Source organism: Symphodus melops (assembly GCF_947650265.1).
Source record: "Symphodus melops genome assembly, chromosome: 11".
Taxonomy (NCBI): Eukaryota; Metazoa; Chordata; class Actinopteri; order Labriformes; family Labridae; genus Symphodus; species Symphodus melops.
The window spans coordinates 9551116-9564225 of NC_136701.1; the positions used below are offsets into that span (position 1 = coordinate 9551116).

The window sequence follows — 13110 nt, forward strand, 5'->3', positions numbered from 1 at the left end:
GTGCAGTTTTGACCTCGAAGGTGCAGTTTTTGTTTTGTTTTTTGTTTTGTTTTGATGAGTCTGATGTCTCTTATCTTCCTCTTGATAATACCCCATAGATTTTCTCTGGAGTTCAAGTCAAGCGAGTTGGCTGGCCAATTAGACACAGTAGTACCAAGGTCAGCAAACCAGTCACTGGTAGTTTTGGCACTGTGGGAAAGTGCAAAGTCCTGCTGGAAAAGAAAATTAGCATCACCATAAAGCTTGTCAACAAAGGAAGCATTAAGTGTTCCAGTACCAGTGTCCTGGTAGACGGTGTACCAACACCAGCAGGTGACATGGCCTCCAAATCACTCACCATGGAAACTCCATTTTGGACCTGTGACCTGAACACCTTTTGTCAAGAGACAGCAGAGATATCAAACACAACAAAACAGGCAGGCTGAAGGCCGCTATCAAAGCAACCTGGGCTTTCATAACACCTCATCAGTGCAAATGTTTTACACTGCACTGATGCAGCCATTTGTGCAAAAGGAACACTGACTAAGCATTGAGTGCATAGCTTAATAACCTTTTTCAGAAGGACCTGTATTATAAAACCTATATTTCTTAATTGATCTTATGTAATATTCTGAAATTTAGAGTTACTGGATTTTGATTTTCATAAGCTGAAAGCCAAATCAAGATAAAAACAAAAAAGGCTTTAAATAATTCACATTATATGTAATGAATCTAGAACATATGAAAGTTTGTATTTTTCAGGTCATTTACAGAAAACAAAAGTACTCCCCCATGATATTCTAATTTTTTGAGCTGCACCTGTACAACAGTCAGCTGAATTAATACAAGCCTGACACAATCTGTCAAATTGTTACAGTGGAACAGTAAAAAAGACAATCTTTAAATGGAAGAAGTTTGGGATGACCAGAACTCTTCCTAGAACTGGCCATCCAGCCAAACTGAGCAATTGTGGGAGAAGAGCCTTGGTGAGAGAGGTAAAGAAGAACCCAAAGATCACTGTGGCTGAGTTCCAGAGATGCAGTAGGGAGGTAGGAGAAAGTTTCACAAAGTCAACAATCACTGCAGCCCTCCACCAGTCTGGGTTTTATGGCAGAGTGGCCCGACGGAAGCCTCTCCTCAGTGGAAGACATAAGAAAGTGTGCATAGAGTTTGAACTGGAGAGGAGTGTTCATAAGTCTACATAAATAAGAAATTAAATGAACTTTTTTGATTGTAGCACATGGCTGGAATGATAAAAAAAGTGACAAATTCAATGGGGTCTGAATACTTTCCGTTCCCACTGTATATGTTGGGCACCCATTGAATGTTTTTAGAGATTGTGGATCACAGGAAACTGAGCATGTTCAACTACAGGTTTCTATGATCACACCACAGGCTAGCTGCCCAACCTCCATCTGTCTGCTGACTTGTCACCATCCCACATAGGGGTGATGATTGTTGTTGTTCAATGGATGGGTCTCCTGAGGGGCTGCCCTGCAATGTTAACAGTTAGCAGCAACTCATGATTAACGTGGTTTCATTTGATTTTCTTTAACAACTGCACCTTCTATTTTTCAACAAAAACCGTGTTATTAGAAGCTGACACCACGTAGTAATGCTGGGGTTAAACCCTAAGTGACCACAAATTACTTCACTATTGTGATGGATGGAAAAATGGCCCCTCTGGAATAAAAAGAAAAGAGAACCCAACTGAGGCTCTTCTGTGGTTGTTTATTAAGTTTTTAGATATCTTGGATCGCAAATTATGCAAACAACCTAAAAACAGTTTGTACTTAGTTCTGTGGTGATTTAGGGGAAATTAAAATCTGTTTTTGGTTTTAAGGTTTCTAAAAAACACTTGTTACATAATATTGAGGTATGTGAGTCTAACAGTTTGAATATGAACATGCTGATAGTTTTAGATCACATCTTTTATTACCCCGCTGCACAGGCATACTCCTAAGTAGAGATAACTGATGCAAATGTCACACAGGTTCTGACAGTCTATGAATTGCTAATGTAGAAAATAACATACTGACTCCATGAAATGGATTGCCACTTTTATTGCAAGTTTTACATGCAAAGAGGAAATGCTTGATTTACTTTCTCAACAAACCTTAGCAAATAATAATAATTAAAAAAAAACTGCACACTGTTCTGTTCTTTCAATCAGCCACTCAGAGGAAGGCACAGATATCCAATCAGATTAGTCAAACTAGAAAAATAACAACCACTCGAAACACATTATTAGTCAGACATTCTGCCGTGTATAAAAAGAACATCAGCTGAAAAGCTTTGAAAAGAATCTTTATGAAATGTCCTCACATGAACAGTTTGAGTGGCTGGAACAAAAGAGCCATTGCATATTCTCTGTAGCTTATTGTTGTTGCATGGGAACATGTTTCATCCCCCGATGGCAAGAGAAAGAGTGTTTGTGGGTTATAAATACCAGTCTGCACTTACTGATAATAAATAAAATGAGCTAGTTAGCAAAAATGAAACTTACGGAACTTAACTCACCTAATGAGAGGAATGCCATACGTGAACATTTATGTAATAACACACGTATTTGGTCACAAGAATCTAAAAGCAAAAGATATTTGTTAGTGTGATCTATGGCTAGTTCTTTATTATTAGTCGATGCTAACTTTACAGCCCTTTAGCTACATGATGACATATAAGACAACTCAGGAGCCACTTGGGCAGTTTTAGTGTAAGACACTTCTGCAGCAATGAAGATCTTCACATTTGCTTCAGTCGTATTGCTTTCAAATAAAAATTGAACAGTTGTAGTGTGCGGGAATGAAGCAAGTGTTCCTGTAAAGTGTATAAGGCATACATAGTTTACCTGCGTAATAGTTAAGCATACTTTCAAAAACACTGATTGTATAGGTAGGTTGTTATGCTAAACAGTACTCCTTATTCTTGTTTCGTATCCTCTTAACTGGGATAGTAGAGTACACGATGGCTGTGGAAAAGCCGCCTAAGACACACACAGACTCTACATAACCTGTGAAAGACGCAAACACAGCGATCCGTTACGTCTTAGGTGGTAGTGTTTCAACTCTGCGTCACCCAAAAAGGTCCTTTATGGCGACGGGTGTGACCTTAACTACTTTATGGCATCTCCTCACAAGTCAAATTCTGCGACCGACATGAGGGTCAGCGGGTGTCAAACGAAGGTCTGCACAGGAGTGATGGAGCGTGTGGGAGAGCCCGCCCTCTCGGAGGAGGAGGAAGCTGAGCGATTGGTCACCTCTCTCTGTAACTCGTCCACTCTCTTCTGCAGCTCGGCACGCTTTGCCAGCAGCTCTTTGTAGCGCTGATGAACCGGTTCCTGGCCAACGCAAAGCTCAAGTTCAGCAACGCAAGTCGGGCACGTGTAGAGTGCAAACATGTTTCACTTGAGAAGTCATTTCAGACATACCTGAGGTCTCATGCGAGGGTTCCAGCGGATGTAATAGCCGACCCAAAGCTCCAGGTGACGTAAGCTGACTACAGGGAACAGTACATGGTTGGAGTAGTTCACATACAGAGGATTGGTGAACTCCTCTAGTTGGCTGTTTATATAAGACCACAACGACACTGTCCTCTTTGGAATCTCCTGTAAATGAAGATGTGGTTGTGAAGACAGAGACAACACCGCAAACCTCCTTATAAATAACAGACTTTCTACTCCACCCTCCCATTTGCTGCTCTTACCTCCTTCAACCTCTGTTGTTCACTGTTACATAAGAATGTCCCAAACAGGCAGCTGTACAGGTGGTCCAGGATGGTCACCAGGAAGTATTCATTAAACTCAAACGCAGCAGGAAACTTCAATAAAAAGCAGCTTCATTAGTTTCACAGAAAGATGTTATTAAGAATTTGTAAAAAAAAGTTAGATTTTTTGCTTCCTCTACTCTTCACTCAGATAACGACACTGTCACTGAAACGCTCCGTTTCATAGAGGAGGCTCAACAAACTCCCAGCACTCTGAAGCCTGGCTCACACTTCTGGATAATTGGGCTGATTCGTCCTTCCCGAAAACTGCGCGGTCGCTCCCGACTCAAGGCTGCACAGAACCGATTATCTGCCCAGATGATCTTGTCGCGTAAGGAGTGAAATAAAGTTCCACCCTTTACGTCCCCGATCTGCTCGCCGATCGTTGATGTATTTCAAACATGTTTGATATTTGGTTTTATGGTAGGCCTACTTGTAGCACCTTGACATTTTTATTTTAAAATGTAAGGTGCACTACAAATAAAAAGTATTATTATTATTTAAGATCGCAAATCTGAACGATTACGTCGCGAATGCGTCCGGCAGAAGTCGTGCACGACTACAATATAATCATCATTTATGTAACCTCTCATTCTCTGTGCTACCTGCGAATCCCTATCGCCTACTCCAGTGTTTCTTGTTTTTTTTTAGACTTACAGTAAGTTGGTTTACCCTCAGTTTCAACAGCTGACCTGACTCAAAGGCTTCACTGTGTAGTTTTTGTTCATTTTTCAAAAATGGTTTGTCTTGAATGTCACTGCTTCGTTTTTCACTATTTAAAGAGTAAACATTTAAATATATATATATACATATATACACATCCCATGTATTGCTTACCTGGCGAGTCAACTGCCACACACAGTCAATGAACTGAATAAAAACAGGAGATCGGTCTGCGTCTGTGTGGTTCTTATCGCCGTGACCGATACGCTTACAGAAAAAAATAAAAATAAAAAAAGGAAAATTAGTCATTTCTGGCAAACACTCCCACTTCTGCAGTTTGTGAAATGTAATAATTGTGCGTTACTGTGTTTACCAGCTGGAATCGGTGGCCAAAGCTGAGCCACTCTTTCTCCAGTAGCACCTCAAAGCCACGGATGGTGCGATAGTAGCCATCCAACATGAGCATGGCCAACGAGGTGAGCTGGGCCGTGCGGTCCCAGCCGTCGCTGCAGTGCACCACCACGGAGGTTTTCCCAGACTCCACCTTGTCTGCAATCCTCAGAGCTCCTGCAAGGATCAGCTAGTACACACACACACACACACACACACACACACACACACACACACACACACACACACACACACACACACACACACACACACACACACACACACACACACACACACACACACACACACACACACACACACACACACACACACTTTTGATTAAGACTCAAGGACTCAGCTTACTTTCCACATTCCTATCCCTGTTCTGAATCAATTCTGTGTTTTTTACCTTGATGTGCTCAAGCCAATGAGTAGACTCCAGATTAGAGAGCCAATGGGAGTCCTCGATATTTGGGTACACCACGTCTTTCAGCTTGCGGAGCGACTCCCTCATCACATGGATGTTGTGAATATCCAGAAACACCAGCTCAGCATTTTGATAGGCATCCTCGCTTTCATATCCGCCCCCCTTCATCTGAAGAACAACAAGCAGACATGCATGGGGTAATACCAAGTTCATGTCTCTTACAACATGACATTTAGATTTTAAAAAAAACCTTGTTAGCAGCCGCGTTGACACTGGGCCTGGCATCAAAAATGAAGAGTTTATGGGATTGAGCATTAGCATCCATGATGGCCTGGAGATATTTCTCATCCTCTTTGCTGCGCTTCCCGTTCACCCCAACCATTGGCTGGCTGCAGCGTGTCACTGTCGCCTGGCTCTCAGGATGGATCCATGACAATACCTGAACACAAGTAAGTAAGTAAGTAAGTAAAAGTTTATTTATATAGCACCTTTCAAGAGCATAAAAACATCACAAAGGGGGGGGGGGCAACAACTTATCGCCACGACGATCAAACAAACGTTGAAAAGCGTTTACTCACAGGAATCCTCCCCTTTGCTCTGAAGGCAGCCACTCTCTTGAGCTCCTCGTCGGGAATGTTGACCGGCACTGCCAGGGTTGATGGGTAGGTGTCGCAGACCTCGTAGTGATCGTTTATTTTGGTTATCCTCCAGCTTTCATTGGGTATACCCTTAAAAAGACACGAAGCAGCCAAGCTGATGCACGTTTCTCCACACCGACCTCAGCAGTGGCATGTTGTGAAATGTTGAATACCTGTCTTTTGTATTCAGAGACAGCGTCATACACCTTCCATCCATTTTCTGGAAAGACTTGACCGTATTCAAAGGCAAAGATTTGCTGTGGAGAAGCGGACAGAAACATATCAGTGGACAGAGGGAGCAGAGATACAGCGACGTGGACAGCGTGTCTGAAAATCCCTCACCAGCCCGTTGGAAACAGGAAACGCAAATTTCATCAGCACTTCGAAAATGGACTTCCTCAGTGTGTCATCCATTTGTTTGTGTGCAAATCGCAGATTTCGCATATCCTGCACAAAGCAAGCAGAGCTGTAGGTCATGGCCAACTCAGTGATAAACAGCTTTCAGCAAAGCCACAGCATGCGTGACGCAGAGCATCATCTGACCGCGTCTCTCTCCAGCCGAGACGAAAGAAGCGTGTAAACACTGAAACTGTTCACCTCCCAAAGGCCACATAAAACACGTGCAGTTATTACAGACCATTTCCACATCTTACTCACCTTGCACACCAGCCCATAGGACAAGTCACCACGGCTTGAAGCGCTTCCAATTTTTTCCACACGACTCACCACACCCAGGGGAAGGTCGAGCACAAATGTCGGCTCCTAGAAACCAGAAACACATTTGAAAAATATCTTCCTTTTGGGTGTTTCATGAAAATCAAAAATAAAGCGTACCCTGTCCATGCATCGGAAGAAAAGTCTGTAGTTTGTGACTGTCACTGTTCCCCTCAGTGCGCCAATAAAAGGACAGAAATAGGTGACATCTTGGGCTACAAACAAAGAAAAAGGAAACCCTCATTTAGTCAAATAAAGAAAAAAAAAAAACATGTAAACTTTTTTTAAGGAGGAAAAGACAATTTCATATGTTATAAAATCCATAATGTTTTGATTGGAGCCGACAGTCAATCACAGACAGTTACCCATGTCTTGCACAGTTTCATTTGGGAGTAACTGTGGCTCCTCTTTGTCCGACTCTCTAAGCACTTTCTGTGAACATAAGACATACGAGAGTTCAAATCAAACATGACATGAATCTGAATGAGGAGCAGAATGTGAGCTGTAGCAGCTCAGACAAATGTCCTGCAATACTTAGTTGATGACATAGCCGACCTTTGCAGAACCTTTGGGCTTCACCTGAAGGGTTCAGAAGAAAAAAAAAAGGGTGTCATGCTTTGGTCATTAATGATTGATGATTAATGATTAAGGAGGAACCATAAACACGATTGAGTAGGCTAACCATCATGTCGTTCATTACGTGTAGGCCACTCACCCTCATCTCTGGGGAGAGCTCTGCAGAGGTGGCGACAGACTCGGAAGACATGGCGGAGGGCGGCTTGGCTGGAGCTGAGCGGTCAGACCGAGAGGTGGAAGTACTGATGAGATAAAAACAAGAGAAGAGGAAATAAAAACTATGAAGGAAGTAATGGCAAGTGTTTCTCATCTCATCCTAGTCATACTGAAACCCTAAGTTGATTAAATGCCTGAATAAATGAAGCATTAATATAGATTGTGTGAATAACTGAATAACAACATCTACCATCTTCTATTTGACAGAAAATTAAAACACAAGTTCTTCCAGCATCAAAAACAAAAGATCTATTTATTCTTTTAAGCAAAACAAACAAACAACGTCTCTCTGGGTAACATGAAACTGTGATGACTCAATGCTTATCATATCTAATCTTTAAATCCCAAATGATTAACTTATTGATCGAAATGAACATTTATCAGAACTTAAGGATTTTAACTTCATGTTAGCATGTAAATACATCAAAGTACCCTCGGACTGTGATAAATAAACATCTGCTTTGTTTTGTCCACTCTTTGGTTTTTCATCTTGTTTGTTTGTGATTGTGATGGAAATGATCGCGGCCATTAAATGATGTCCTCTTTTAGTTTACACCAAAACATTATTAGTGGTTAAACATTCACTTTGAAGGGTTACACAAAATGTACAAGAGTTAACTTGTAACCGTAATACATAAACATAACTCCTCCTGGTATTTAAAACAAACTTTTAGCTAGCTTGAAACACGATGTTTAGTGTTTATCCAACCTGGACAATGAATCAACACTTGGCTGTCGGGAGGAGGATCGTTTCGAGCCCAAGCTGTCGATGCTCGCGCTCTTCTCCATCTTCTCCGATAAATACTTTGAACCCAGAGTCCGTTTATCCTCTGATAAAAGTCTTCAGACACCTCCTCGGAAAACAGCAAATCCCCACTTACAAAAGGAAGCTGCCATCTTTCCCAGGAGCCTCCCTCCCTCCTGTCACAAGGAAGCTCTTTGGTTTGAGACGGCGCCACCTGCCGGCCGATTGAGGGGTCTGCAGGCACTGGTCTGTAAAAATGATATAACAATAATTCAAATAATAATAATAAAAATATAAATCTAAACCAGTGGGGTCCAAACTGTTTTTCAAAAGATTTGTTTTTTAAAATAATATTGTAAGGTAGTTTTTGTGTTTTGACCTCAACAAAAATAACACTAACTAATCACAGTAAGAAACTATTTTGTTCTCGTTTTTTCTATAAAACATAGTAAAGCTTTGGAGATCAGAATCAAAAGGTACACAATAGAAACCCTTTAATAAAAGGAAATTAAATACTTTGATTTTTTTCATACGTCTTTGTTTTTTATGCTTTTCTCAGAATCAAGCTTGTAACATGGTTAATTTTCTTGTAAAAGCTTTCTGTATTTATTTCAGGTTATTAAATGGTTAAACAACAGTCTGCTTATTTGCAAAAAATATGCATAGGTTCATTTTTTATAGTTAATAAAAAATGTGGAAAATAGTCAAAGCTGTTAAAAAAGAACCAACAAAAAATACATCACACTGAACATTTTCTATTTCAGGAATATCTTTCAGCCCTCACTAACATGAAAAAGAAAAATAACAAAATATGCCATCTGAATGAGGCCAGGATCTTCTGATTCTTCAATTGAGGTCAGGTGCTGCAAAAAAAACCCCTCAAGGGTCACAAATGGCCCCCGGGCCACAGTTTGGACACCGATGCTCTAAACTGTAAAGTACAGTGTTTTATGATTGATGTAAAATAAAAAGTAGTAACTGGTCAATTGACATAAATGTGAAAATGTCTGACAGACCACATGCACTGCTTTGTACATGGGTTGAATTAGCATCCCATGCCTTATAAAGTCAGTAAATCTGAAAAATGTTAGTGTATTTGATTCATTTATTAATTCACAAATTGAGCATCTTCCTGAAACAAATCTCTGTGACTCAGAACACAAAAGTCAATGACCTCAGGTTTGATTTTAATGACTTATCCTTATCTTCTGTATACAGTATGCTCCGATGGTTTCCCTCAATGGGGGATCAATAAAGATCATAAACACCAGTTGCTGAAAATATTGTTACATGTATATCCAAAATATTACTCAATACAAATGACACAATACATACATTGAGTCAAAACAGGAAAAATATTTAGAAAAAAAGTATACTTGTTAAAAGCTGTAAACAAGTTCTCATAATTAATGACAGCCATGTTTTTAAAGAAAAGACACAAGCCATTTAACACAAGTTATTCTTTATTGAAATGCATCAAACAAAATAAACTAAAGAAAACTCAGATGTGGAATTACATTTAAAAAAAGTTGTCAATATTTTTACAAGCTGTAACTGAAAGGATGTCACTCACTAACGTATATACAACATGTAAGCTACAGTATATCTGTACAAACGCCAACGCATTTGAATACAGAATGTATTTGCATGAGGGAAAAAAGGAAGAGAGAAATGAAATAAAAAAATAGTAAAATCTGGAAAAACAAAGTCCTTTATTTAACATATTTTTCCATAAATTTCTTGTGGAACTCAGAGCGCAGCGTATCGTTGACAAAGCGTTTTTCTTTTCGTGCTTCATCCACTCCTTTGGCGCAATTCTTGAACACAACATCATCGTCCCATCTGGAAAGATTTTTAACAAATGAAAAACATTTTTCTACAAATTGAACAACAATTGTCTGCATACGCGTGTTTTTGTGTAGATACCTTCTCTTGACCCTGAATGTATTTTGAGTCTGGCTCATCTGTTGCTGCTGCTGCTGCTGCCCTGCCAAGTTAATCAATGGATTGCCACTCAAAATATTCTCCATGCGAATCCTCTCCTCTTCTGCCTTTTGCTCCCGCTCCTGGGACAGAAAAGCAGCATATTTATTCAACAATTACATGTCCTCCTGCTCTCTGAATTTCTAATCAGAGCAGGTAAAGACCCTTCAGTCTGAAGCAATACTTTACTTTGCGTTCTTGCTCTTCAGCACGCTCCTTCTTGATCTTCTCTAGTTCTGCCAGAAGAGCTGCAGTGTCATCGTCGTCGCTGTCCTCCTCAGAGTCCTCGTCCTCATCATCCTATTAACAACAACACGTCGTTTGTGAGGGAACTTAATGAGCACAAATCACCCCTAAGTGTCTGGTAAGTCATGCAGTGAGAGCACTCACATCAGTTAGAGGATCGTCCGCATCAAGGTTGGCTGCTGGGATCTGATCCAGTCTGGGCCTCTTTGAAGATGATGATGAAGACGAAGATGATGTGGTGTGCTCTGAAAACGAGGGACAATGCACAATTGTAAACAGCTTTAGACATGGGCATGAACTTGGCCAAAAGTACTAATAATTTTTAATAATCAGTAAATTTTATATATGCAGAAATACCAACCTCTTGGACCCCTTTCTCTGGTCTTCTCACGCGCAGCTACACGCTCCTTCTCCTCCAGCTCCCTGCGGAAGTCACGGGCGCGCACCTCTTCAGGGGCATCCTGGGTCGGTTGCCTAGAGACAGGGAGTTAATAAAAACAGTTCAAATGTGCTTCTAGCCACAAACTGACGTAGCAGAAGAAGCAGAAACTCTTGAGAAAGTGTTACAATTTCAATCAGTGTCTGTCAAAGAAGCCAGCAGTAAATCCACCAACACAAAGCTTAAAGTTCTGATCTCGTGTTTGATCCACTGACCTGTACTTGATCTTGGTGTGACCCGGTAGATCTCGACTTGAATACTGCTTGGACAGGGCACTCAGATCACCTTCTCCTTTGCCCCTCCCCCCTCTGGCTGGCTCAAATGTTGGCCTCGCAGCTGTAGTCATGTTTGATGGCTCTGTTGTGTCAATGCATAAACGGAAAAAAATGAACCAGTGTATTTGGACATAAAACAAACTAAGACTCATTCTGGTTGGTAAGGCTCGACACAGGCAGCTCCTGGCACAATAATGAAGTTCAACCAGCTAACAATGAAGCAGACAGCTCTCCTACTATCACAACAGAAGCCTTTATATTCTACATGTTAAAACCCACGGGTGGTTATTTTTATTCTTTATATGTGACATTTTTATTATTATTCTTAACATATGACATTTTTATTATTATTCTTTATAGATGACTTTTTTTTTTTCAATTCTGTGTTATATATTGGTAATTGCTTCTAAAGTTTTATTTAAGTATTTGCTATTTAACCTTATGACACAAAATTACAGGTTATAAAGGATCATCAGGAGCTTTTCTCCAGTAATAAAGTTTGTAGATAACCAACATGTATGAATTATTAATTATAATCAACTGCTTCACTTTAAAATTAAGGGGACACAAATAGGGATTTTTAAGATTTTTCAATTTGAGGAAAGAATTATTATTATTTTTAACGAGCCAAACACTACAAGATCAAAACACAAGCCTCTACATTAAATTTTATCTAAGAAGACACATTTTTCCCCACGTTAAAAGAAAAGTGATGTTTTGTTGAAGTTTTTAATTGAAGTACAACACGACTGGAGCTAGCTATCTGTAGCTACTAGCATGCTAACATGATCACACGTCAATGTTTAGTTGAAAAATTAGCTTTTTTCTCATCTTAAGCCGTCATGGTAATCACACAAAGCTATATCTATTGACTTAACGAAATGATTGAATAAGTTGTGTTTTAGGAATGAACTACAGAGAAACAACACTTACAGAGCTCCGACCGCACGAACAAACAGAAGAAACGCGTGACGTCACTTCCTGTAGATCCCAACGCATGGAAGAGATGCGTTCAAAGACGTCTGTGAGAAATACCACCAGACTGCTGAGGTTTTAAACTTCATCTACCGGATTTAAACGTTCGTACATCACTGTAATTTGTAAGCAAACATATTTTTATTTGTTAGTTTTTAACCTAATAGTTCAACTTCGAGTTCTTTTTACTTTTACTTTTTTTACTGTTACTTTTGGTCCATCTCTATCTGTGCAAACCTTACAGTATATGGTCAGAGGTGCTGCGTCTTAACCATAGACTGTAAAAATAACAGGCAACTGCTTGGCCCAACGGCTGACAATTTTTAAACCACAGCATTGCATCAAAATGTGCACATTTTGCAATGACAGTGGTAAACCCCCTTATTGTTCCCCATCTGACAGCATTTACTCTCAATGCCCTGCTATGTGTTGCATGCATTATTGCTGTGAAAATAATAATGGATAGTTTGAGGGGCCTCCAGTGAATTTTTGCCTAGGGCCCCAATAGACCCTAGAAGCGTGCCCCTGTATATGGTGCAAACTCTGAATGGGTATCGTCAGGATTTTGATACAGGTACAGCTAATCGATAACAAGAGATTCACCAGAATAGGGGATTCATTTTGTTTATGTTGCAAGGAAACATTTGTCATTTCAATTACTATATACAGAGTGAGAGCTGCAGCTCCTCCTTTATGGTTTGTGCTAGAAACATGGTTCCAACTCATTTGATAGGATCACAGATGAATTAGGGATTGTCCAATGATACCCAGACCAGGACATATGTGATATTACTTTCAGTGATGCTACGATGGTTGGCTACAGGGATTTTATATGAATATTTCAAATAGTAAAAATATGAATGGAACCCTATGGGACACATTTTTCAAAGTGCTAGAGTATTCAAACGTTGTAATATGGTAAAATGTTTTACATACTGAACAATGACCGTTCTTTGGAAGCTACTGATCGTGCTGCAACCTGGTCAATTCAGAATTGTGTCACTATTTCCTATGCATAATCAATAAACTGTAACTCATCAAACCTTCTGGAGCAGGTCTTGGAAGCTAATACCTAAAAAAAT

At 40.0% G+C, this 13110-nt stretch overlaps 2 protein-coding genes across 2 annotated transcripts; both read right to left on the minus strand.

Moving 5' to 3' along the window:
- Positions 1–2027: 2027 nt before the first annotated feature.
- On the minus strand, positions 2028–8314 carry mtmr2 (myotubularin related protein 2). Its single transcript, XM_079355374.1, has 16 exons — positions 8075–8314; positions 7289–7391; positions 7129–7152; positions 6939–7005; positions 6694–6788; positions 6517–6621; positions 6202–6306; positions 6033–6116; positions 5800–5949; positions 5472–5660; positions 5204–5389; positions 4778–4984; positions 4579–4671; positions 3682–3795; positions 3407–3583; positions 2028–3316 (listed from the first exon to the last, which is right to left on the minus strand). Exons 1-16 carry the CDS (start codon positions 8152–8154, stop codon positions 3152–3154), a joined length of 1944 nt encoding a protein of 647 aa, XP_079211500.1. The 5' UTR covers positions 8155–8314; the 3' UTR covers positions 2028–3151.
- A 1241-nt stretch (positions 8315–9555) lies between these two features.
- On the minus strand, positions 9556–12091 carry cwc15 (CWC15 spliceosome associated protein homolog). Its single transcript, XM_079355540.1, has 7 exons — positions 11987–12091; positions 10994–11135; positions 10701–10813; positions 10484–10584; positions 10283–10393; positions 10037–10176; positions 9556–9952 (listed from the first exon to the last, which is right to left on the minus strand). Exons 2-7 carry the CDS (start codon positions 11122–11124, stop codon positions 9823–9825), a joined length of 726 nt encoding a protein of 241 aa, XP_079211666.1. The 5' UTR covers positions 11125–11135; positions 11987–12091; the 3' UTR covers positions 9556–9822.
- Between the last annotated feature and the right edge of the window lie 1019 nt (positions 12092–13110).

Bases quoted from the DNA above. Each gene is read 5' to 3' on its own strand.
- mtmr2 (XM_079355374.1), bottom strand. From the start codon at position 8,154: ATGGAGAAGAGCGCGAGCATCGACAGCTTGGGCTCGAAACGATCCTCC. The intron at 7,392-8,074 runs GTTGGATAAACA...TTATCTCATCAG, and splicing joins AGTGTTGATTCATTGTCCAG to TACTTCCACCTCTCGGTCTG. The intron at 5,390-5,471 runs GTTTTTTTTAAA...GTTGTTCTTCAG, and splicing joins TCAACGCGGCTGCTAACAAG to ATGAAGGGGGGCGGATATGA.
- cwc15 (XM_079355540.1), bottom strand. From the start codon at position 11,124: ATGACTACAGCTGCGAGGCCAACATTTGAGCCAGCCAGAGGGGGGAGG. The intron at 10,814-10,993 runs GTCAGTGGATCA...CCCTGTCTCTAG, and splicing joins CACACCAAGATCAAGTACAG to GCAACCGACCCAGGATGCCC. The intron at 9,953-10,036 runs GTATCTACACAA...AAATCTTTCCAG, and splicing joins ACATTCAGGGTCAAGAGAAG to ATGGGACGATGATGTTGTGT.